This window comes from Aspergillus pseudonomiae, assembly GCF_009193645.1.
Source record: "Aspergillus pseudonomiae strain CBS 119388 unplaced genomic scaffold BDV37scaffold_27, whole genome shotgun sequence".
Classification (NCBI taxonomy): domain Eukaryota; kingdom Fungi; phylum Ascomycota; class Eurotiomycetes; order Eurotiales; family Aspergillaceae; genus Aspergillus; species Aspergillus pseudonomiae.
In genome coordinates this window covers 90,410-111,792 of record NW_022476019.1, presented here as the reverse complement: position 1 = coordinate 111,792, position 21,383 = coordinate 90,410, and the positions used below count along the sequence as shown (strand labels likewise).

At 48.8% G+C, this 21,383-nt stretch overlaps 10 protein-coding genes and 1 non-coding gene across 11 annotated transcripts; 5 read left to right on the top strand and 6 right to left on the bottom strand.

The window, feature by feature from the left end:
• The first annotated feature begins 272 nt into the window (after positions 1–272).
• BDV37DRAFT_102719 (transcription factor domain-containing protein) lies at positions 273–2,723 on the top strand. The gene is made up of 3 exons (XM_032078211.1): positions 273–369; positions 427–481; positions 542–2,723. The coding sequence occupies exons 1-3, from the start codon at positions 282–284 to the stop codon at positions 2,646–2,648; spliced, it is 2,250 nt and encodes a 749-aa protein (XP_031942163.1). The 5' UTR covers positions 273–281; the 3' UTR covers positions 2,649–2,723.
• Positions 2,724–3,011: 288 nt separating this feature from the next.
• On the bottom strand, positions 3,012–4,855 carry BDV37DRAFT_271077 (uncharacterized protein; the record flags this gene model as incomplete). The annotated part of the gene is made up of 3 exons (XM_032084665.1): positions 3,012–3,039; positions 3,129–3,841; positions 4,658–4,855. The coding sequence occupies 3 exons, from the start codon at positions 4,853–4,855 to the stop codon at positions 3,012–3,014; spliced, it is 939 nt and encodes a 312-aa protein (XP_031942162.1).
• Positions 4,856–5,659: 804 nt separating this feature from the next.
• Positions 5,660–7,594, bottom strand: BDV37DRAFT_282376 (uncharacterized protein; the record flags this gene model as incomplete). The annotated part of the gene is made up of 5 exons (XM_032087032.1): positions 5,660–6,154; positions 6,214–6,487; positions 6,550–7,120; positions 7,172–7,439; positions 7,496–7,594. The coding sequence occupies 5 exons, from the start codon at positions 7,592–7,594 to the stop codon at positions 5,660–5,662; spliced, it is 1,707 nt and encodes a 568-aa protein (XP_031942161.1).
• A 691-nt stretch (positions 7,595–8,285) lies between these two features.
• Positions 8,286–9,590, top strand: BDV37DRAFT_246417 (uncharacterized protein). The gene has a single exon (XM_032081763.1). The coding sequence runs from the start codon at positions 8,314–8,316 to the stop codon at positions 9,529–9,531; it is 1,218 nt and encodes a 405-aa protein (XP_031942160.1). The 5' UTR covers positions 8,286–8,313; the 3' UTR covers positions 9,532–9,590.
• Positions 9,591–10,296: 706 nt separating this feature from the next.
• Positions 10,297–12,147, bottom strand: BDV37DRAFT_246413 (uncharacterized protein). The gene is made up of 3 exons (XM_032081762.1): positions 11,819–12,147; positions 10,621–11,762; positions 10,297–10,549 (listed from the first exon to the last, which is right to left on the bottom strand). The coding sequence occupies exons 1-3, from the start codon at positions 12,060–12,062 to the stop codon at positions 10,424–10,426; spliced, it is 1,512 nt and encodes a 503-aa protein (XP_031942159.1). The 5' UTR covers positions 12,063–12,147; the 3' UTR covers positions 10,297–10,423.
• Positions 12,148–13,049: 902 nt separating this feature from the next.
• On the top strand, positions 13,050–14,575 carry BDV37DRAFT_271074 (uncharacterized protein; the record flags this gene model as incomplete). The annotated part of the gene is made up of 3 exons (XM_032084664.1): positions 13,050–13,083; positions 13,353–13,904; positions 13,983–14,575. 3 exons carry the CDS (start codon positions 13,050–13,052, stop codon positions 14,573–14,575), a joined length of 1,179 nt encoding a protein of 392 aa, XP_031942158.1.
• Positions 14,576–14,854: 279 nt separating this feature from the next.
• Positions 14,855–15,424, bottom strand: BDV37DRAFT_282372 (tubby C-terminal-like domain-containing protein; the record flags this gene model as incomplete). Its single annotated transcript, XM_032087031.1, has 1 exon — positions 14,855–15,424. The coding sequence occupies one exon, from the start codon at positions 15,422–15,424 to the stop codon at positions 14,855–14,857; it is 570 nt and encodes a 189-aa protein (XP_031942157.1).
• Positions 15,425–16,466: 1,042 nt separating this feature from the next.
• On the bottom strand, positions 16,467–16,538 carry BDV37DRAFT_t92. The gene has a single exon. It is a non-coding gene; the product is annotated as a tRNA-Arg (tRNA).
• A 228-nt stretch (positions 16,539–16,766) lies between these two features.
• Positions 16,767–17,781, top strand: BDV37DRAFT_246412 (pyrroline-5-carboxylate reductase family protein). The gene is made up of 2 exons (XM_032081761.1): positions 16,767–17,351; positions 17,407–17,781. The coding sequence occupies exons 1-2, from the start codon at positions 16,802–16,804 to the stop codon at positions 17,709–17,711; spliced, it is 855 nt and encodes a 284-aa protein (XP_031942156.1). The 5' UTR covers positions 16,767–16,801; the 3' UTR covers positions 17,712–17,781.
• An 856-nt stretch (positions 17,782–18,637) lies between these two features.
• BDV37DRAFT_271072 (pectin lyase fold/virulence factor) lies at positions 18,638–20,266 on the top strand (the record flags this gene model as incomplete). The annotated part of the gene is made up of 5 exons (XM_032084663.1): positions 18,638–18,693; positions 18,777–18,778; positions 18,921–19,290; positions 19,385–19,528; positions 19,570–20,266. The coding sequence occupies 5 exons, from the start codon at positions 18,638–18,640 to the stop codon at positions 20,264–20,266; spliced, it is 1,269 nt and encodes a 422-aa protein (XP_031942155.1).
• Positions 20,267–20,626: 360 nt separating this feature from the next.
• BDV37DRAFT_246411 (nitroreductase) lies at positions 20,627–21,383 on the bottom strand. Its single transcript, XM_032081760.1, has one exon. It carries the CDS (start codon positions 21,353–21,355, stop codon positions 20,678–20,680), a length of 678 nt encoding a protein of 225 aa, XP_031942154.1. The 5' UTR covers positions 21,356–21,383; the 3' UTR covers positions 20,627–20,677.

Genomic DNA, 21,383 nt, shown 5'->3' with positions numbered 1-21,383 from the left:
GAACAGTCTCTCGATCTTCAATGTCTAGTAAAAAAGAAAATCGGAAGTTAATAAAAAACTAAACTAAATATGAGAATACAAGTAACCACAGAATAGGACTGGAATTTGGTGATACTCGACGAACCTTCGGCATGCAGATTTGGTGCCGAGGCCGAGGTCGGAATTACTCAGGGTCCGAATCTTATCGTCTTTGCGACAGTGTCGGATCTTCGCATTCTTGGCATGGAGAGAATGTATTCATCCGCCGTCACTCCGCCATCATTCCCCTTCCCAGCTTGACCATGGGTAAAGCTACCAAATCGTACCAGTGCCAACGGTGCGAGAGGACATTTGCCCGCTTAGAACATCTTCAACGTCATGATCGTTCACGTAAGCTGCCTCTCCCTTTGTGTCCGGTCAAGTTCCTCCATTAATAATGGCGACTAGACACGAAAGAGAAGCCGTATATCTGCGACAAATGTCCCAAATCATTTACGCGCAAGTATGTAACATATGGCTATACCCGCCTGAAATTCTGAAAGTATATACTCATCGCGAACAGAGATCTGCTGGCTCGTCATGAACGCTTGTCGCATAGTTCCCCAACATCCGGTGTGGGCCAAGATGCAACCACTCCGCCGCCATCTTCGCACCAGATGTTCAATGGGCTGAACATGCTGGCATCCGCTGTGACGAATCATTCCATGGATTCAACGAATCATGGCAATCATGGTCTTCTCTCCGGAGGGCCGGCGCCTTTCTCAGCGCAAGCCACGCCAACCGCCGAGTCCTCTGGATTTAGCGAACCATTTAGTGGATTTGGCCCGTCCACTGCATATGATGGCGAGGACTTCACCTCATTCCTCGACAGCATTCCGTTACCCACCCACCCATACTCCCCTAGTTATCAACCCCTTCCATTGTTTCCGCCGTTTCACTTTGATACCGCCCCTGTCTATGACCTACAGAAGGAGAACCCGGCCGAAAGCGCGGAAACCCCTTCAAGCTCCATTCTACCTCGGCACGGCACCCAAATACCCTCACTTCAAGCCGAAGAATCTCCGACGGCATACAGAGCACGACACCCTCCAACTTCACTGTCCATGACGACGCAATGTAGAGAGCGTATTGACGTTCTTCTCTCTGATTACTCCAATGTCATCCCGAACCCATACGTCCCGTCTCGGCATGCCCTCTCACGGTGTTTGACCGGTTACCTCACCGGCTACCACGAGCATTACCCCGTTCTACATGTTCCCACCTTGGATCTCGATTCCAAGTCTTTGCAATTCATTCTATCCATGGCTTGTCTAGGCGCCCGATATTGCCGGGAGCCGGAAACGAGCACTGCCCTCTACCAAGTCGCCAAGGCTGTGACACTCGAACATATCCGAAGAGAGTTCCAATGGGTAGAACCTAACAGTGGTATTAACCCAAACCGGCACACCGCGTCATCTCCGGCGGCCCGAGAACAGGATCTTCTAGAGACGCTACAAGCACTCTTGATGTTGGTATCCGTATCTTCCTGGCACGAACATGAGCCTCCGTACGAGGAATCGTTGTACATGCGGAGCTACATGGAAACGCTACTCCGACAGGGAGGACTGAATGACCTCCCCGCGCAAGACGGTTCGTGGGAGAGCTGGGTACGGAGCGAAGAAACGAAGCGAACGCGACTTATTGTATTCTGCTATTTTAACATTCAGACGATTGTCTTCGATTTGCCGCCTATGATGCTCACCGAGGAGTGTACGCTTGACCTGCCGTGCACAGAAGTGGAATGGCAAGCTACAACTGCCGGCCAATGGATGGAGGAAAGGAGTCAGAGCCGAGGCGAACCAAAACTACAAGATGCGCTGGCCTCGCTCTTCAGCCAGAACCCGGAGATAAAAGGGCGACTAGAGAGCTTTTCTTCCTTGGGTGGCTACGTGCTTATCCACGCAATCATCCAGAGTATTTGGCTCATTCAGAAATCCCGTCGACTGCCTGGCTTCAACAAAAGCTCTCTGTCCCCGTCTGAAGTGACCTCGTTAGAACTCGCATTGGAACATTGGTGCCAATGCTGGGAGCGCAATAGGGAAGCATCCATTGACCCCTTCAACCCACATGGCCCGTTATCTTTCACATCCGCTGCCCTCCTCCGACTAGCCTATATCCGGCTGAACGCGGACTTCAGTTCCGCGCGTCGGCTCCAAACCTGGAAACCGGAGGAGATCGCCCGGTCGTTGAAAGAAAATCTAAGTGTCGAGCGCAACGACCGGTTAACTCGAGCCGCGTTGCATTGCGCCCACGCTCTTAGCACTCCGATAAAACTAGGAATCAACTACGTCGCCCAGACGCAGGTCCACTCATGGTCGCTCCAGTACGCACTGTGTTCATTAGAATGTGCCGTTCTACTCGCGAAATGGCTCGAAGAAACGACAGTCGCAAGCCCCAACCCTAGTCTGACCGAGCAGGAAAGTAAGCTTTTGGAGTTTGTCATCGAGATGGTGATGGAGACTCGACATGGAGTATCTCGGGAATGGCTCTTGGCCAATAATACTCGTTTGAGTGCCATTGTTACTCGGCTGTGGGCTCGGTTGTTTACTGCTGATTATATCTGGGAATTGGTCAACTTGATGGGTCGGGCCTTGAATAGCTATGCGGATTTATTGGAGAGCATGCATTAGGGTTGGTCTCTGGCGATCACGAAATAGGCCCCGGCTTCTCTTCAAGCTGATTTCGGCAAGAAAAGGCTGTGTCCACCGTTGAAGAGTGGCCATCACCCAGCATTACATCCAGTGCAATGCGAATGAGATTATGGTCATAATATGAGGCATCAAAACGTCGGGGCAAAGGACGTCCAGTCAAAGAATGCAAGAGGATCAAGATCCCAGGGCATTGGGGAATCTCCAAAATCTATCTCTGGGTCTGTACCCGGCAGGTCCATTAAATCTAGGCCAGACAGTTCCTCTCCTGGCTTTGCGCCTAAACACGATCGTTGGATCGACAAGGCCTTCTGCCGAAGCCGACATAGAACGGCCCAATGAGGATCAGACTCCCGCCAGCCTGCATCGCGCTCTGTTAATTCAAAACAGGTATTAACGGCACTCCAGGCTCGCTCAACCCCAGGGGTCTCGGGACAGATACACAGATGCCACAGGGCATACGTGAGCAAATGGTACGGAGTGTAGGTTGAAGACAGCCAACTGTAGCTTTTCAGAACTTCGTCCGTGAGCATCTCCGATCCACATTCGAGGCCCTCGCATGCATAGGATAGAGTCTCCTCGTTAATGTGCTTTGCAGATTGCTCCGCACTCAGACCATTGAGCGAGTGGATGTGTACCATAGCCCTGGCCTTCGATAGGAGTAACCGGCCCAACAGAAACGTAGCTTTCTGGACTGGAACGTTCTGATCGCAATATTTCAGATATGTTTTGCTCAAGCGAGCGTCCAAATCGGCCACGAGCTTCCGGGACTCATCATGCACATCTCTACCACGTTGTGATTGTAACGAAACCCGATTGATGCGCGCAAATACCTTACTCGCCTCTGCGGTGATCAAGAACATAGTCATCTCCGTCCATGTTTCTTTCGGAGGCGGCGCGGTCTTCATCTGCGGATTAAGATCGCTGTCGTCGACGTTCAATGGCAGCTTCGTATTAGAGATGGTCTCAGACCCCCCGACGAGCCCGTGGTCTTCGGCCACTCGCTTATCGGCGGTGATAATATGCCACCACAGGCGACGTCGCAGCTCACATTCCAGAATCGGAAGACGGAAATTGCTTCCGTCGCGATGGAGCCCGATTGACTGAGCCGCGTATATAGTCAGACCGTTCAAAACCCAGTTGGAGCGACCACTGCTATGGAATCGGCGGCACCGCTAGAACAGTTAGCTCCAACTCGTTTCCCTTCTCTTACGTTGGGAAAGGACTTACGACATAGATAGCCATAGCCTGTAGCGAGGTCATGGTGGGCGAGTCCAGAAACGAAGAATTGTACAGCGAGACTTCCAATCCTCGTTGATATTTCTGCAGCGCCGCATGTTTCTGACCGCCTAGAAAATCTCCTTCGTTGATAGATAGCAGGCTCGTGGTTGCAGCGAAGTAGATTGCAAATAGAAGCGCACTCAGATCCGCTGGTACATCGTTTGGAGCGTTAATGGCATTGTATATCTTTGGTAGTAGTGTGGGAATATGCACAACCCTCATGAGCGGATTCACGTTATTCAAATAGGCCTGCCATAGCTGCGTTGCCTCCCATCGAGACGGATATAACTCCGCCACGTCTGATACCCCGTGCTGTGGGTTTAGCAATAGCCCCTCGGCACGCAGAGGAGAGAATACAGTAGAACCTCCACTGGCGCTCTGTGGAGACTCTATAACTGTTTGAAGCTCTTTTTCCTAGTACAAAGTTATGAACATGGACATATGGACAGAAAACATGGACCAACCTTTTCCAAAACATGCGACAAAAAACTCTCATTAATATACCTCGTCGAAGCACCAGAAGTCACCAAGAAACCCTCTCTCAGTGCGTAAGGTTCCTTAACCTGTTGGCCGACAGCAGTCCGATCAGTAGAAACCGGTCTTGAGCCCAATGATGTTGGAACCGCAATACTATCCTCATCCGCACCCACAATCGCCGAGACAGCCCGTTCCAAACGCGCCAACCGGGCCGCCACCTCATTAAGACCTACATTCGGAGCTCGGCGCTTGGTCTTCTCTGATCCCGGGTAGCGGCAGGTCACATTGGACCGCGCGCATGTAGTACATGGGTGCGACTTATCGCAGCGCACCTTGCGCTGATGGCAGCGGATACAGGACCGCGAGACGTTGTAGCGACGGAGGACCCTTGGTTCCCCGTAGGTATGATCTGAAGTATTTTCGCTCTCCATATTTCTGGTACACACGGGGCTGTTGTTATTCTAGACAGCAAATATACGCAAAGCAATACAGGGTGGTTGGATGACAAGTAGAATATATCGGACGTTCGGCTGTTCGGTCGTTCGCGCTCGGCGATTGAACGGCCGATTCCGATGAGCCAAACCAGAGCTTGTGTAGCAATTCATTCTTACGTAGGGAAGCTGCAAGCCTACAAGATCAAAGTATTTGATATTATTCCATAAGTATATGGAATCTGTTAATCTCTGATACTCAGCCATCCTCTGTCCTCTGGACAATCGAACCTACTGCTGCTTTTGTTTCTGTTGTATGTGAAAGCTGGACATGTGGTATGGCGGCTCCGACTTCGAGCTAGAATTGAATGCCAGTCGATATGTATCTATCTTTGACGGTATCACACAGATCGGTGGGACATCTTGGACCTGTTACCCTGTGGTGTGGAGCAGAGTCCATCGCTGCATGACATCTTTTCCTCGTTTCAGACCAGTTCGCTTTCCAGTATCTCCACCCCTGTCTAGAGCCATCGCGTTAGATATATGTCAGTGAACAAATGGTATAACAGAGACAATATTTCATTACGCTGTACTGTAGCGATCATTCCACAGTATTGCTCTGTCCTCCAAATATAGTTCATCTTCAAGTGACAGGAAAGCAGGAGCATTAAACTACCTTGCAACTGATACGTAACCGAGATCCAGTTTACATTTCAGACTGACAAAAATGTTGCTGTCGTGTTAACCATAGCTGGGTACTTCACGATTATGGCAATCATCTCAGGGCATCCCAAGCCGAATACATCAACCAACCCGATGCCACTCAACATATCTTTCGCAACCAGTATGGCCAGACCAAAACGCCATTTCAAACTCATGCCGTGTGGGATTATCTCCCAATCGCATGGGCCATCTCGCAACGATGCTGTTATTGGTCTTCATCCCCAGACCAAGAAGACGACCCATATTTTTGAACCGAGCACGCTCAACAAGCCTGTTAAAGAGGGTGTCATTATCCGTAAACAAGTCTGCGGCACTCATCTGGTTGAGAAACTCGGCATTGTATTTATTCTTAGGGTCTCCATGCCTGGGTCTCATTGGTAGAAAGCGCTGCAGTGTTTCCATCGCACGAGGCATAGACGCGAGTTGATCGGCGGCGGTGGACATCTCTCTGGTGGCATTGAGGAATAGCATGATGAGTGTAGCCTTGGGGTTTTCATTCTTGGCTTTGAGAAGGGGCCCGAATAAGGCGAGCGTTTTTGCTGGGCCCAGGTATCCAAGGTCGGCAATATTAGCAAGCTGCGAAGTGTAAGTCACGACTCGATGATCGGTCAACGGAATGATCAGATGTATCTAACCTCGATTCTATCATAGAATGTTTCTCTTCCTCGGAGTGTGGCCAATTTGTCCGGCAAATCCATGGCGTCTTGCTTGAAGAGGCAGATGCTCAGCTTTAGGGTGTGTAGTCGTTCGCAAAAGCTATGTAGATTCCGCTTAAGGTTCACATAAAGCTGGCCATATAAGTCGTGTTTAGCACCGTAAGAAGGTCGCAGGATTTCGGTGAGTGTCCACCCTTGAAGAGGATCTGCCGAATCGGGCATTGGCCATGGATGTTCGTTATGGAACAACGTGCTTCCTTTCATTAGCGGCTCCATTTCTCTTGCTCAAGGATGGATGGGTGCGTCAGTACTTACGGGTTAGGAACCCTAAAGCCTTCACGGGATGCCCCAAATGGAAGTAATATCCCATCGCTCCGGAATTTCCACAAAGAAAGACGCCATGAAGGATGCAGCGGAAACAAAGCTCTGTCCCGATAATCTCGTCGACTATGGGCAAGGGTGATCGACTCATGGAGAGCAGCGGCTTTCTCATAGGAGATATCTGGTGCTTCTGGGAGGTAAGAGAGAACTCTATCCCACTCAGTTCTGCTGAGGGCCGCGGAGAGTGTACTACTCCCACATGACCACGTTTTCTGTAGGACACTCGCAGCCTGCACTGGATCTGCTGCCAAGAACTCAGTTATAGTCGGAAAGACCGCCCCTCGGACTGATTGCAGAAGGGACTCTGGCAGAAATGCTGAGTACCATAGATGCAATATTGCTACGCTGGCAATATCAGGGGGTAGATGGAACGCCACCAGGAGGAATATTAGGTTTCGTGCGACAACCGTCTCGTCCCGGTCGTTGATATCAACATGGACGCGTCCGCGGTAACTATTCGGGAGAGATACAACGGTCTTGACTAGATTCCTCAAGTCTCCAGAAGCTATAAGATATTAGAGACACGAGGTTCCACAAGGCCTTTTGGCCCACATACCTGCCAGAAGAAGGGAGAGATCCTGAGAATAGGCCTCGCCCTCATTATTCTTCAGTTGCAGTAGGTCCAAGGCCGGGACATTACCCCATAGATATTTGCTTCCTCCATGCATCGCAACCGGGGTGTGCTCTTCATCCGAGTCATCTATGAAGTGTGGCACGCGGTTTTCGACTTCCCATGCTGGGCGCCAGGAGGCTTTTCGGATGGGATTCTTACAGTCGAGCTTGTGGACCGGCCAATGAGCAGCCTGACAATCCTTGCCGCAGTACTTTTGCCCTGGTTAACTCTTTCCATGGAACAGACCGTTTGACGTGGGCTACTTACCATCACTAGGTGGCAACCGGTACAAGCCTTAGTGCCGGCTCCGAGACACCTGGTAGCACTATGATCTTGTCTCCAGTTTGCACACAGGAAGGGTTTCATCTTGCCACCAATAGACAAAAACTATCTAACCTCGATCAACTTTCAAAAGCTTTCGTTAATAAAAAGCAAATTAAGGTCCCTGAATAGGGTGGTGCACACAAAAGCAGTAGATAAGAGTAAGGTACCAGAAACGTTGAGCACAAGTCCTCCAGATGGTAGTTCAATCATCGAATATGACATATCCTAAATAGAGGAGGGGTAATCATGTCTCTATATCCAAAACCGCACACTATTGGTGACTCGGTTGCTTTGGCTACGGCAAGGCTGGCCTTTATGCAGTTTAAGACGCAGCAACTTGCATACAATCCGGATCAACGTGGCTCTGTCCTCCGTACTTGCGCTGATATTTATTCACCAAGCATCCAATAAAATCAAAATTAGGGCAGAATATGACGGGCACATTCTATGCACTACTCGTAGTCAGTCACTCCTCACGGAATTCACCTCCACACCAGTCCACCAATCATGGCCTATGGCCAGACCTGTTCGATAAATCCTGTACTTCTTTCTTCCATATTGAGTGAAAAATAGCCGCGGAACAGATTGACTGTTCAAGCACAGATATAGACTAGCACGTGACCGTGCCCTAGGCTGCCATTTGACCCGCCTCAGGCGCTATACCAGGCCGTTGCCTGATTGGCGGCGGGTACATTTATCTATCAAGTTTAAATACACACCATGTACTTTCAAAATTCATTCCTTCTCCAAATACTCTCACCATGGACAGGCTTCCGATTGAGATCTTGCTGAGAATCTTCAGCTATCTGCAACCGAAGCTTGGTTCAGTCCTCCGAGTGAACAGCCAGTGGTTCAACTGTGGTATTTCACTCATATGGCGGGAAGCATTCTGGTTCCACCTGTCTCGAATCCCAAAAGATCGACGGGTACGTTATGCTGCTGCAATTGGAAAGCTCTTTCTCTGGGAGGGTGCCACGGAGGAGATAGAGGAGTTCAGTCATTTTGCCTACCCTAGGCTGAAGCATCTAAGTATCGGCTCAAATCCGTCCGCCAAGGTGGACATCGCTTGGCTCAAACGGTATATGCATGCAAGAGTCCAATCGATTGAATTCACAGGAGACTTCGATCCGGAGCTACTGCTGCACCTTCAGAGGAACTGTCGCCAACTGAAGGAAATATCAATCAGTACGCCGGGCGATCGACTTACGGGAGAGATATTTCACAGCTTCCTCCAAAACAGTCCTGTCACTAAAGTCTCCTTGGATGGAAACAACGTCAAGTCATTATTTGCCCACGTCATTCTCAACCATCTCACCAATCACGACAACTTGGAAGAGCTATCTCTTGGCTACACCATCGACAAATTACCGAACAATATCAAAAGCTTAGAAACTGTCCGGTCGCTTCGAAAACTCTCCGCCACAATCACGCACGATATATTTCCAAGCTTTATCTCCGCCTTTACGTCTTTACATGAACTAAATTTGAGCGTGGAGGGGGAGCCAAAATCACGACTTACTTCCATCGACCTCAAACACCTTTCAAACCTGACCCCACTCCGCTCTCTCTATATATCTTTAAATGGCAAGATGGATTTGCAAAAGGGAGACCTTCTATTCCTCAAGAACCTAAAGCACCTAACCAAACTACAACTTACGGGAAAGATGCAAACGGCCTTCATTGCAGCCGGATTCAACAACGTCAATTTCGAGGACCTGGTTGCAGATCTGCCCAATCTGCGAGTACTAACGTTACACGTGTTCCAGTTGGCCCTGAATATACACAGCCTAGCAGCTCTCGGCCAATCGTGCCCGTTACTGGAATGTTGTGATCTCATGGGAAGCTTTAATATAGCACAGCTGAAGGAGTACCAGGCACCGCTTTTCCCCAAACTTCTTTCGCTCCGTATCCAGTGTTTCAACAGGCAGACTATTGATCGTACCGGTGCAATACTACCCGTGGGGAGAGGAATTGGGTAAGTACTGGTATATTATACTATTCCTGCGTAATTCCGCTGACTCTCTGTCTCCAAAAGTCCCGAGAAGTACGTCATGCAGCTGGAAGCGCACTTTCCGAAATTGCAGGACATTACGCTCACCAACTCAAATTTTATGGACGTCGCCCACTCGGAGGTAATGTTCTCGGACAGCGTTCTGCATGGATGGAGGGCCAGGCAGCACGAGCGAGAACAGGGCGCTCTGAAGAGCTATCGCTAGGGAATCACGTCTCCTTTTTGAATATTTATCTTTTCTTGTGTGTATATATACCACGAATCACGTGATGGGACATATTTGATGCTTGTGTATTTGTCTATCCGATCTAATGATTACACCGGAGCTGGGTTTTGGAGATTACCCTCTCTCTATTAAGAGCGCATTGGCGTAGCTAAATCTAAACATCTGCTTGTACGGAAGGCTCACATTTTGGTTGCATCGTAGCCACCTTTGATCCAAAGAACGGCCGGCATTTTGCAAGGCATGATAGTGGGCTGGCAGCAGTAACTAGGTAGGTCACGTTTTTTCTATGCCTTACTTGCATCTCGTATTTTGTCCCTATTCCAGGGCTCAATCGTACTATCTAAGTTTAATTTAGTGGCCCCATTGCTGATAGTTGGAGTTAAACTGATACCCGCAATAGTACCAGCAAGAGGCTTATGCTCGGCAACAGTAACCTATGATGGAAAAGAAACAGCCATATAAGTAAATATCCAATTGATAATCCCGCAACAGATATTCATTTATTAACTCTGCAATATTGCTAATCCCGAAAACCAAACCGATCTGCGTAATGTTCTAACAAAGTATCATCAACAACGCCAATACTCTGTCTATTGCACCATATCCTATTCAACGCCACGAGGATATCTAAAAATTAAAGTACGAGCCGGGGCCCGTGGTACTTCTTCTGCTCCGTAGCAAAAGCAGTGATGGAATCCTTCGTCCGCTCAGGGAAACCTTCAAAAGATCTAGCATAGGTGGCAACTGAGTGGGCGACAAGCTGAAACAAAAGCCCAGGTTAGTAGAATGTCAAATATCAGTAAAGCTTTTACCTGGATTGAGCGCTCTTACCTTGGTGTTCCACTCCCATGCTGTTAAATTCACATTGGTGACCACATCACATATCTGGTGATAGCATGGGTCATACCAGGCACCAGCAACACCGCCGAACATCTCCTGTTCCTCCTGTGTCTTGATACCCTCGGCTCCAGTGGCAATACCGCCTCCTGGAATGCCATGACGGATAAACGCGTCGTAGTCGCTGCGGCCATCAAATGGAATGTAGGTGTGATTGAGGTCGTGGGCATCATAAAAATCAACGTACAAGTCGCGCAGCTCCTCAGATCCGACCGGGTTCACCGCATTGGTGGCGTTGTAAACCTGGTACGCAAAGTTCGGGGAACCAAGCATATCGTAGTCCATGAACAAACGGATCTTCAGGTTCTCCTCGGGAGTGAGAATGGAAACATAGTAGTCCGATCCAAGGAGGCCTTCCTCTTCACCAGCCCACCATGCGAATCGCACGCAGTTGTTAACCCGGTATTGAGTCAAGAGGGTCGCAAGCTCCAGAAGTGTCAAGCTACCAGAGCCATCGTCGTTGATGCCTGGTCCTTCGGCAACGCTGTCACTGTGGCCACCGAGCATCACACAGTTCTCGGGATCGCCCTCGGTCGTCTGAGCGATGATGTTGGTCGTATGAATGGTCTCGACAATGGCATCCATGTAGGCGATACCATCGACCTCCTCGCCCTTCTTTAGTTTCTCCAAGATGGGCGCAGCATCTTCATCAGAAAGACCCCAGGTAGCAACATGGTCCGGTGTGGGGTTACCGAGCGTTCCACTCAGGCTACCTGGTTCATTGTTGTATACCACGGCCGCAACAGCGCCGGCTTTTCCAGCCAAGTCCGACTTCGTACCGAACGGACAGGTGCCACGGCTAACGAGCGCAATGGCGCCAGACACATCAGACGGAAAGTCTGACGCGTCACATCCGAAGTTGGAAACCGCTACCAGAGGTGCATGTACGGGCTGTTTGTGCTTGGTAGGGGGCGTCAATCCCATGGGTGCCGCCGATTTGGGTACATCGTTGCCGAGGACTAGGCGGGATTCGAAAACATTGCCTGTGACGGCAGGGAAGGACTGATTGGTGATGGTGTAGTAGTCGCCCAGCTTAGCAAGCGTCGAGTAGATGTAGTCAATGGTTCCGAGGTGCCCTAAGGGTGTCCATGGGTCAGCAGCTAGGGGCGGATTGCATAGTACAGCTACCTACCTTTGCTTCCAATGACTCGAGTCGGGTGGTTGTATTCTTCTTCTCCTAAGTCCGCGATCTTGGATAGTTCTTTGGCTCTCTTCAAAAGGTTCTCGGCTTTGACGTGACTTTGGAACGCAGAGGAGCTGACCAGCTCCTTGTCGGAGGTGATGGGAACCTGAGATTGCAACAGGGGAAGTTGGACTGCGCCTACTTCACCGAGAAGGAGGGTAGCAATTGCTACCTCTGGAAGCTGTAGTCGCATGATGATACAGTGTGGAGGTCGAAATGGAGATACTGGAATCAATGGGGAGCTGTTGACGTGAGTCAGTCAGGTTGGAGGAGATGAAGTCCCCGGTTTGTTTATCCGAGAGGCTGGGGCTGATCCATCACATCACGCGATAAGCGATAAGATAACCGCCATCTTCAACCGTGACATAAGATTGAGTCCTTCAATAAACATTTCAAACATGATGCGACTTAAAATACCAATTATATATTAATCGTTTATTTGGATGATCGGAACGAACGTATATAATTTTGTGTGAAAGCCAATTAGACCTAGAATCTGTAGAGAAATATATCTCTTTGTAGTACAACTGCTATCGTTGTCATCATCGTCATCACTATATATTTGCTATGAACTAGTGCCGTCCTAGTCCAGTGTGCATAACGCATGACTAAATCAAAGCATGTCACAACAACACTTTAGTAGGTTTTTATGCCTAGGTATATCTAATGTACAATTTAATATGCCAGGCTTCTAAATTGTACCCTAGGCCCACGAACTTGTGGGCCGGAGAAACAAACCTGGCCCCATGGCGAGGCCCATGCGCCTGCCATGTGGAGTTGTGTTGTATCCGAGGTACTGTGCAAGCCTGTAAGGTACGCCAGAAATGCTGTAGCCGAGTCTCACCTACCTTACAGCCTCATCACTGTTACTGCGTAGAGGGGATGTGGGTATTGTGGGGATAAGCTTGCTCCACTTCCAAGTTCGAGGAGCACAGCCCACCCATATTGGAGTTCAGTTACGCTGCAGGGTAAGATTTTAGTTGACCCCTTGTTACTCTGCGCTTTATGATAGGCCTTAATGACCGAATCAAAGACCCCATCGCACCACGGAAAGGGGTCCAACTTTCATGACATATATTGATGGCTATTAGTGGATGTTATAAGACGCCGGTCTTTTAGTCCCTGAAGAGGAAACAAACAAAGGGAAAGGTCCAAATGAAAGCTAACTGGAAGAAGAAAAATGCCTGGTCGACGCACTCTCCAGCAAAATACTAGTAGTTTCGGGTATGGCTGGGTAAGCAAGGCTTGGTATGATTTAATAAATAATACCCTGCAAAATATTTTATATTCTTCTTTCATCTTTTCGATGTTTTCACAGACAATATGCACTTATCGTTAAGGCTTCTGAGGCTGTCCTCCGTCCTCGAGTCTTACACATGCCGCGTGTTCCTATTCTTTTTAATTCCTTATGCACTTCTAGTATACTTGGCGCGTATAGCTAGTTGGCGTGACCCGACGTCACTGTTCTTCCGAGAAAATGAAGCCTACGAGCCTTCGTATTCTAGCCCGCGTGCGGTGGAGGGCATGGCGTTGATCAACGAAGCTAACAATGTGACGGAAACTCCCCGCCCCAAGGCATCTGCGAACCCTACCATGTGTGTAGGATTTGCCTCTATTGCCCGGGAGGGTGTAAGCTACTTTCAGAGTGCAGTTGGATCGGTGTTGGCGGGCCTATCTCCGGTGGAGAGAGCCGACCTATTTCTCATCCTATTCATAGCCCATACAGATCCCACGCAACACCCGGCCTACTCAGAGCCATGGCTGCATGAGCTGGCTGACAAAGTTCTGCTCTATGATGAGAAAGACGTCGACATTGACCACATCCGAAGTCTTGAAACAACTGAGGCCAAAACTTTAGCTCTCGAGAAAGGCTTACTGGACTACACTTATCTTTTGAAAGCATGTGCAGCTATTGGCACACCATATACCGTTATGCTTGAAGATGATATTGTCGCTCTGGATGGTTGGTATCACCGAACAAAACAGGCCTTGCGTGCTGTGGAGCGACAAACAGCGGAGAAGAAAGCATCGAAATGTAAGTTCTGAATCAAGACCACTCTGCCACTTACACGATTCTGGGATATGGAGACTGATATAAGTTGCACTTCTGAAGGGCTTTATCTTCGCCTTTTTTACACCGAGAACTTCCTGGGCTGGAACTCAGAGGATTGGCCTACCTATCTATTCTACTCTATACTCTCAACGACCACCGTCTTACTAACGACCTTGATCGTTCGTCGTTATCGACCGTCTTCGAAGCCGTTTTTACCAAAAGAAACAGTCTTTGTTCTTTGCTTCATCTGTACACCTCTCCTGATCATCCTCTTCTTTGCGACCGGGCGAGTCACAATGCTACCGATCCCCGAAGGCGTGCACGAGATGCCCAAATTCGGTTGCTGCTCCCAGGGGCTCGTCTTTCCTCAAGGCCGTATCACGGATCTAGTATCCTGGTACGAGTCAAAAGGAATCGGCTATGTCGACATGCTTACGGAAGATTATGCGAATCAGAACGGGGAGATACGCTGGGCATTAACACCCAGTGTATTGCAGCACGTCGGGAGCAAGAGCTCCAAAACCAACAACCCTATCCCGCAGAAGGGCCTCCGCACGATCCCTGAAACATTGTGGAATTTCGGGTTTGAGAAAAACGATGTAAATATTCTACGCAAAGAACATGAACAACAGATAAGATGGGGTGATCCATGATTGGATGTGTAATTGGAACGTCGCAATATCTCAATAAAGATGTATAGCCATATTCAACTGCCTGCGATTCTTTACTAAACCTATCTTTCCGTAGCAGAGTCCTACTCGGAACCAAATACACTATCCGAGATGATGATTGCTATGGCAGCAACCTTGTATGGATCAGTACTGTCGATTGAAAGGAGAGCTGCACTAAAAGGGATCTTACTAATGATAAATCCACACCTGGAGTAACGCTGATATCAAGAACCGGTCGGTAATTGCGACGCGTACTTGGTGTCAAGGCAGGTTTCTGGTTACGATGTACACTCTCGCATATACTTCAGCGAACTTCCTATCTCCATCCACGACATCAAAGGACTCCAATACACGTCCATGTCTTTCTATCTCCAGCGTGACCTCTTTATCATGCACTGGAACTTTCAAATCAGTCGCAGCTACATTAGTAAACGTGAACAGGAAGCTCCCGAACGGAGCCAGTCGCGGTGCGCCAGTGGCTATACTATCAGCAGTTGGGCTCTCCGGCAGTGTGATACACCAAACATTTCGAAATGAGATCTTCCTGTGAAGGTCGAACAAGGGTAGACCTGAAGCATCACGAAATTCTCGACATGAGCGACCGTTGTATTTCCGACCACTGGCAGTGAATCGTGTAACCCCGTTTTCGTCCTGTACTTTGTAAGCAGCCCCGGACTGGGCGTCGCCCTGGGGTCTGAGAGTCAGGAGTGTCTTCGAGTTGGTGATATAATGTTCCCGGATCGCGATTGGGCGATTAGGAGCTTTTAGGACCTTGCGAGGCTGAGAGGATATCGCATGGTCCATGCGTGCTGGGATGTACGCTGCAGACATTGTAGCGAGACTCTGGTATTCCTCTTGGTGGTGGGGTATGCTCGACAGAGGGCAGGCTTAGGAGTACAAATGATACGTGATTGTACAATTATACGCTGAAAAACCATGGTGAATGAAGGGTACAACGAGATACAAAACAGGGACCTAGAATATGATGCCTTTTCAACCCGTGGCAAGGCTTGCTGACATCTAGCCCTTACTCCTGTCCTACTGTATACACAGAAGGCAATGCACTCGGACTAGAAACTCCAAACTTAATTCGCGCGATTTCAGTACAGCCTTAGTTATACGTTCAGGAAGAAACCTGGTCCTACATAAATACGTCCTACTTGTCATCTGTATGCCAATCCGGCCTCCAGAGGGGGTCGCCCGACCTATTCATCCTGCTTTCAATAATAAGTATGTACTACAAGGTTCGTTCTTGTATTACCTTCTACCACCATTGCCTATGTTAGCTGCTTATATCCCGAACCGCTTGTGTGTCCTCTGTACATCCTCCGTTACACAAAGGGTCATATAAATACAAAGAAAATGTAACTTGATTTGCATCATATAGCGGCCTAGCAGCAGATCCGTGTCGTTGCTCGGATACTTCGCTTATCCTGGTCTAGTTTGCGTGAATTTGGTAATTCACTAGACGTATCTTTAGTAACTTAGTCGTTCCTTAGTCTACCATGGCGTGGAGTAATTGGGGTTGGTATGTATAGTACAAGGCCTCCTGAACCCCTCGAAAAACGCCCCAACTCGGATACACGGATGGTATGGCAAGGGGAGGCTGTGCAGGATCTGTAGCACATACTCTTGACTGTTCCCATCCTGGCGAGGCGCAGCACTGGTATTGAAGCAATATCGTGGCCTGCGGAGCGCGGGTCTTCATTTAGCATTACTAGCAGTCGAGTATGCAGGACGATCTAGTGCAGTTGACAAGATAGGAAAATCTTAGTACTTATTAAACAAAGAGTAAAACGTTAAACAAAAGAAGGACCTCGAAAGATACAACAATATAAGTGTAGACTAGAAAAAGACAAACTGACAAAAAGAATGACCGACGCAGGGATCGAACCTGCAATCTCTTGATTCGTAGTCAAGCGCCTTGCCATTGGGCCAGCCGGCCGGCTGTTGAAATTACTTGTAATTACTTTGCTACATAAGCAAAAGATACCGATAGACCGATCGGCCGAGCGATGATCCACCATCCCCGCAGTCCCTTGTAACACCGCTTTCCCTATTCGATCTGATATAATGCCAGATTCGGTTGGCGGTCTATTTGTGCCCCGCCTTTTGATAAAGTGGGGGAATTTTGAGATCATGCCCATGTCCTATCAACATCACCTTCACTATTGCGAAAGAATAGCTGAACCAATCTCCCGTTTAAAAATGCCTTCTCTTCAAGATAGCAAGCTTGCCTTTATCGGCGGTGGCAACATGGCCTCCGCCATCATTGGAGGTCTCCTCAACAAGGGCGTCCAAAAACAAAACATCTGGGTTTCCGAGCCTTGGGATGTCAACCGGGAGAAGATGGCGGCCCTTGGGGTGCAGACCACCACTGTGAATGTCGAAGCTGCAAAGGATGCGGATCTTGTTATCATCGCAGTCAAGCCACAGGTTACCAAGGGCGTGTGCGAGGAATTGGGCGCTGCCTGGTCAGGACGTACAACCTTGCCCGTTGTGGTCAGCATTGCTGCAGGAATCACCCTCGATAGCTTGGTCCAATGGCTCCGCACGAGCGATGGGCGCAACGCACACGTTGTCCGTGTGATGCCAAACACACCAGCGCTCGTGGGTGAGGGTGCTTCCGGTCTGTATGCCAGCAAGGATGTGACCTCGGAAGAGAAGGAGCTCGTCAATGCGGTTCTTGGAAGTGTCAGCAAGGCCACCGAGTGGGTGGATAAGGAGGAATTGCTCGATGTCGTCACTGGACTTTCTGGTAAGTTCTGCTCGTAAATTCCTACCCCGAGAGGACGCGCATTGACAAGGTTTAGGATCCGGTCCCGCTTACTTTTTCGCCATGGTGGAACATCTGATTGCCAGTGCAACCGCCCTTGGTCTCTCCGAAGAACAGGCTACTCGGTTGGCTTCCCAGACATGTCTCGGCGCCGGCAAGATGCTTGTCGACTCGCCGGATAGCCCCACCCAGCTGCGCAAGAACGTTACCAGCCCGAATGGAACCACCTATGCTGCCCTTCAGACATTTGAGTCGCTGGGCTTTAAGGACACTGTTGATAAGGCTGTCAACGCTGCTACCTCCCGGGCAGCTGAGTTGGGAAACACTCTTGGCAAGCAATAAACAGAAGCAAATTGCCGTAAGGGAAGTTAGTATTGGGAAAAGTGTCCAACGTACCTTGTATGTATCAAAACCTCGAGAAATTGATAAGACCCTGACAATTTAGTATTTGCTAGGATCATGTAATCCTCTGTCACCATCAGCGTATACATAGAATACTAAAGAGTCTATGAGAGCCTGTACTGTATGAAAATCAAGCAACTATGTTCTTTCCTAGTAGACTCCCATAATGTGCATGACAGGTGAAAGGCGTGGGCATTTACAAATGGCCATAATTCTATCAGCAACCATTGCATTGAGGCCAGCAATGACGACTGTATGCTTGCAAGAAGGGCCTAGGAGAAGGGTTTCCTTAGGCTTCAACAGCCGTATCCCTAACCCCTGCTTCAGTAATTAACCCTACTTTGCTGGGGTTGTGTCTTCGTTTGGAGTTTAATAAGACGACAACTGCTTGCTGTAGACGGTCCCGCTGGCACTGATAATCGGATAACACCCCGAACAGGAATGGACCATCCTTACAAGGCTGTAGTGATAAATGCTAGGGCCGGTCTTTATTCTACATGGCTATCAATTTATCCGATCCAAGGGATGCGGCGAATGGTCTTTGAGAGCCAATTAGGGTCACTAGTACCATAAGTTGACCGATCTAGAACTTACATACCAGTCTCATATGAGTGCTATATATCGTGAACAAACAAGAACAATTGTCCCTTTATCCCGAATAACCTGTTGTAGGGCATGGCAGATCCTCACTTAATACAATCCGGTAGAATATACTTGAAACTGAGGAGGTGGGCCTGGACCCTATTGCTGAGCTTATACGGCAAAAGCTCCGTGATAAAAGAATCGGCGCTGAACCCACGTTGTTGATCAATTTATCTACTAGTAGATTCATAGGCCAGGCAGCCTTCGGTTCGAATGCTGAAACAATGGCAGCTACTCCTTTCTCTAAGCGAGCTGGCATAGAGACAGCATCATATACTGAGTAGTTTAACATGTGATGAGAAAGGTGCGCTTTTTCGGATTGCTGTTTCATGTCAATCTGAAAATTTGCAGAATTTAAGCCAGGAGTACGTAGTATCGGTGCTGAGGAGTCGAAAACCAGTCAATTCCTCCTTAAATGCATACAAAAGCATAAATACAGCGGCGTTGTAGCTCCACTTGACTACCATCCATAAGTTACATGGGATTATAACGCAACCAACGATGAAGCCTTTTTACTTCTTGCTTCACTCCTCGCCAGTCGTGCCCTTGGATCCAACTCGTCATCCAGGGTGTATGGAATACCTGCTGGTTTTGCCTATAGTTTTACAGGAGGCGGAAATGTGACACCAGCTATTCCAGCTAACGTGACCCAACTACGCGACTGGCTTACGGATAACAAGCCTCGTGTCATTGTGCTTGACAAGGAGTACAACTTCATAGGTAGCGAAGGCTACTGCGAGAATTGTGCTTGCTGTGTCTTCAACACTGACACCTGTGGTGAGGGTGGCCAGGATGCGATCGAAACTGATTTTGGTTGGCGTGGAGATAGGACTCCAGTCGATTGCACCTATCCCGATACAACGACGATTGACGTGGCGTCGAATAAAACAATCGTGGGGCTTGGATCAGAAGGTGTTATCCGAGGCAACGGACTACGATTTGTGAACGGTGCCTCAAATGTCATCGTTCAGAATATCCATCACGGACAATAATCCGGGATATGTCTTGGGTGGAGATGCGATATACATGAACGGTTGTGATTTGATTTGGATTGATCATGTAACGATTTCACTGGTTGGACGCCAGATGATATTTATGGGATATGAATCCATTGAGTTACCTTGGATTATGTGAACCTGGGTATATTTTCGAAGAGGACTGACCACGTACCAATAGGTGGACGCGTCACCACCTCGAACACTGAGTTCGACGGACGAACCGATCATTCTGCTACGTGCGACGGACGCCATTATTGGACCATCCTTGGACTTGGGGAAAACGATAAAGTATCCTTTTTCAACAACTGGATCCATCGCACGTCTGCGCGTTCTGCAGATCTGGGCTCCGTGAGCGCCTGGCACATTTTCAACACCTACTGGTCTAACAACACAGGACATGCATTCTCTGTCACCCCCGAACCTGCAATTCTAGTGGAGGGGAATGTATTCACCGATGTAGTCAGACCGACTGAACCTGGCAATGGATATGGAATGTTTCTCACGAACTCCAGTACGATCTCTGCGTGTGACTCTACCATGGGACGCCCTTGTCAAGAAAACGTGCTCACTGGCAGTGGAGACCTATCGCCTTATACAACAAACAATGTAACATCCCTACAGACAATCGGTGATGCAGATGGACGGAACATCAATTTTATGCCAATCGGCCAGGTTCGAGCCTATGTTGTCGCTAATGCTGGCATTGGGAAGGTTGGATTCAACGGTACTACCACCCCTACAATTTTGCCCTCAGGCCTAGTCGTGACTCCGCCTTCCACTGCGGTACCTTACCAGGTGCAGAGGAATCAAGGCCACGGCCATCAATACGTGCGCTTTCACCACAGACACCCATAAAGAGGGTTTCCATTGTCTGACAATATAACGCCTAGTTTGCTCGAGCGCGCGATTCATTCAGTTTGAAACCTGATAACTGCGCAGTTGAACGTGGCATCATGTTTCTGAAAGAATGTTAACTTGTACACTATCATTTCCCCTGGTTCCTAAACCTGACAACAATACTCCCTTTGATTTCAGTCTGGACAAAACATATATGTCTAGAAACATAAGTAGAGAACAACTAGTCCCCCATTAATAGTTACCATCTTCCCAGGAAATCACTTCATCTAATAGTCGTTACTGGTCTATTCTTCCCATAAATCGGATTGCACCGTTCCTACACATATGTTCGTCAGAGTCCAAGTAGGCCCATACCATATTGCTCCTCTTCGAGTCCCGCTCCCTCTACATCACCAACCAGACCAAGAGCTAATCCCTAATCTCAATCCATTGCTCCCATTCATCCCGTCCCGCGACCACCTGATTGACAGCAGATGTAGGATCCCCATATCCTACCGCCAATCCGCAGAGAATCTCCATATCATCAGAAATGCACAGTTCCTTCTTAATGACCTTTGAATATCCAGCCACACTAACCTCAATACACGTATCCAAGCCCAACGCAGTCAGCTCTAGCACCAAAGTTTGGAGCCAGATCCCGACGCTGAGCAGATCCACATCATACAACGCCTTGTCAATATAGATAATTCCCGCCATGGGAGCACCGAAGAACTCGAAGTTTCGTAATACGGCCGCTGTTCGTGCTGCTATATCATCCCTCCCGATGCCCATGGCTTGACCATAGAGCTTGTGACCGAGGCTTGACCTATAGTGGGAAAAGGCCTCCGGCAGCTGCAGGATGCGTGAGGGGTCGCTATCGGCGGCTGCAACCAATGCCGTCTTTAGGGAGGTGAGAGCATTTCCTGACACGAATGTTGCCCTCCAGGGCTGTGTGTTTGAGCCTGAGGGTGCATTTTGGGCTAGGGCGAGGGATCTCTTGAGGTCGTCATTTGAAACTGGCTTGGGAAGGAAGTTGCGAGTGGAATGACGGGAGGATATCAAGCGACTCAGGGTGTCGTAGATGATAGGATTGATGATGGTGGCCATGATGAAGTAGAGAGATGCAATGGTGGTA

Bases quoted from the DNA above. Each gene is read 5' to 3' on its own strand.
- BDV37DRAFT_246411 (XM_032081760.1), bottom strand. From the start codon at position 21,355: ATGGCCACCATCATCAATCCTATCATCTACGACACCCTGAGTCGCTTG.
- BDV37DRAFT_246413 (XM_032081762.1), bottom strand. From the start codon at position 12,062: ATGCGACTACAGCTTCCAGAGGTAGCAATTGCTACCCTCCTTCTCGGT. The intron at 11,763-11,818 runs GTAGGTAGCTGT...GGACACCCTTAG, and splicing joins TCGAGTCATTGGAAGCAAAG to GGCACCTCGGAACCATTGAC. The intron at 10,550-10,620 runs GTAAGAGCGCTC...CTTTTGTTTCAG, and splicing joins CATGGGAGTGGAACACCAAG to CTTGTCGCCCACTCAGTTGC.
- BDV37DRAFT_102719 (XM_032078211.1), top strand. From the start codon at position 282: ATGGGTAAAGCTACCAAATCGTACCAGTGCCAACGGTGCGAGAGGACA. The intron at 370-426 runs GTAAGCTGCCTC...AATGGCGACTAG, and splicing joins TCAACGTCATGATCGTTCAC to ACACGAAAGAGAAGCCGTAT. The intron at 482-541 runs GTATGTAACATA...CATCGCGAACAG, and splicing joins CCCAAATCATTTACGCGCAA to AGATCTGCTGGCTCGTCATG.
- BDV37DRAFT_246412 (XM_032081761.1), top strand. From the start codon at position 16,802: ATGCCTTCTCTTCAAGATAGCAAGCTTGCCTTTATCGGCGGTGGCAAC. The intron at 17,352-17,406 runs GTAAGTTCTGCT...GACAAGGTTTAG, and splicing joins TGTCGTCACTGGACTTTCTG to GATCCGGTCCCGCTTACTTT.
- BDV37DRAFT_246417 (XM_032081763.1), top strand. From the start codon at position 8,314: ATGGACAGGCTTCCGATTGAGATCTTGCTGAGAATCTTCAGCTATCTG.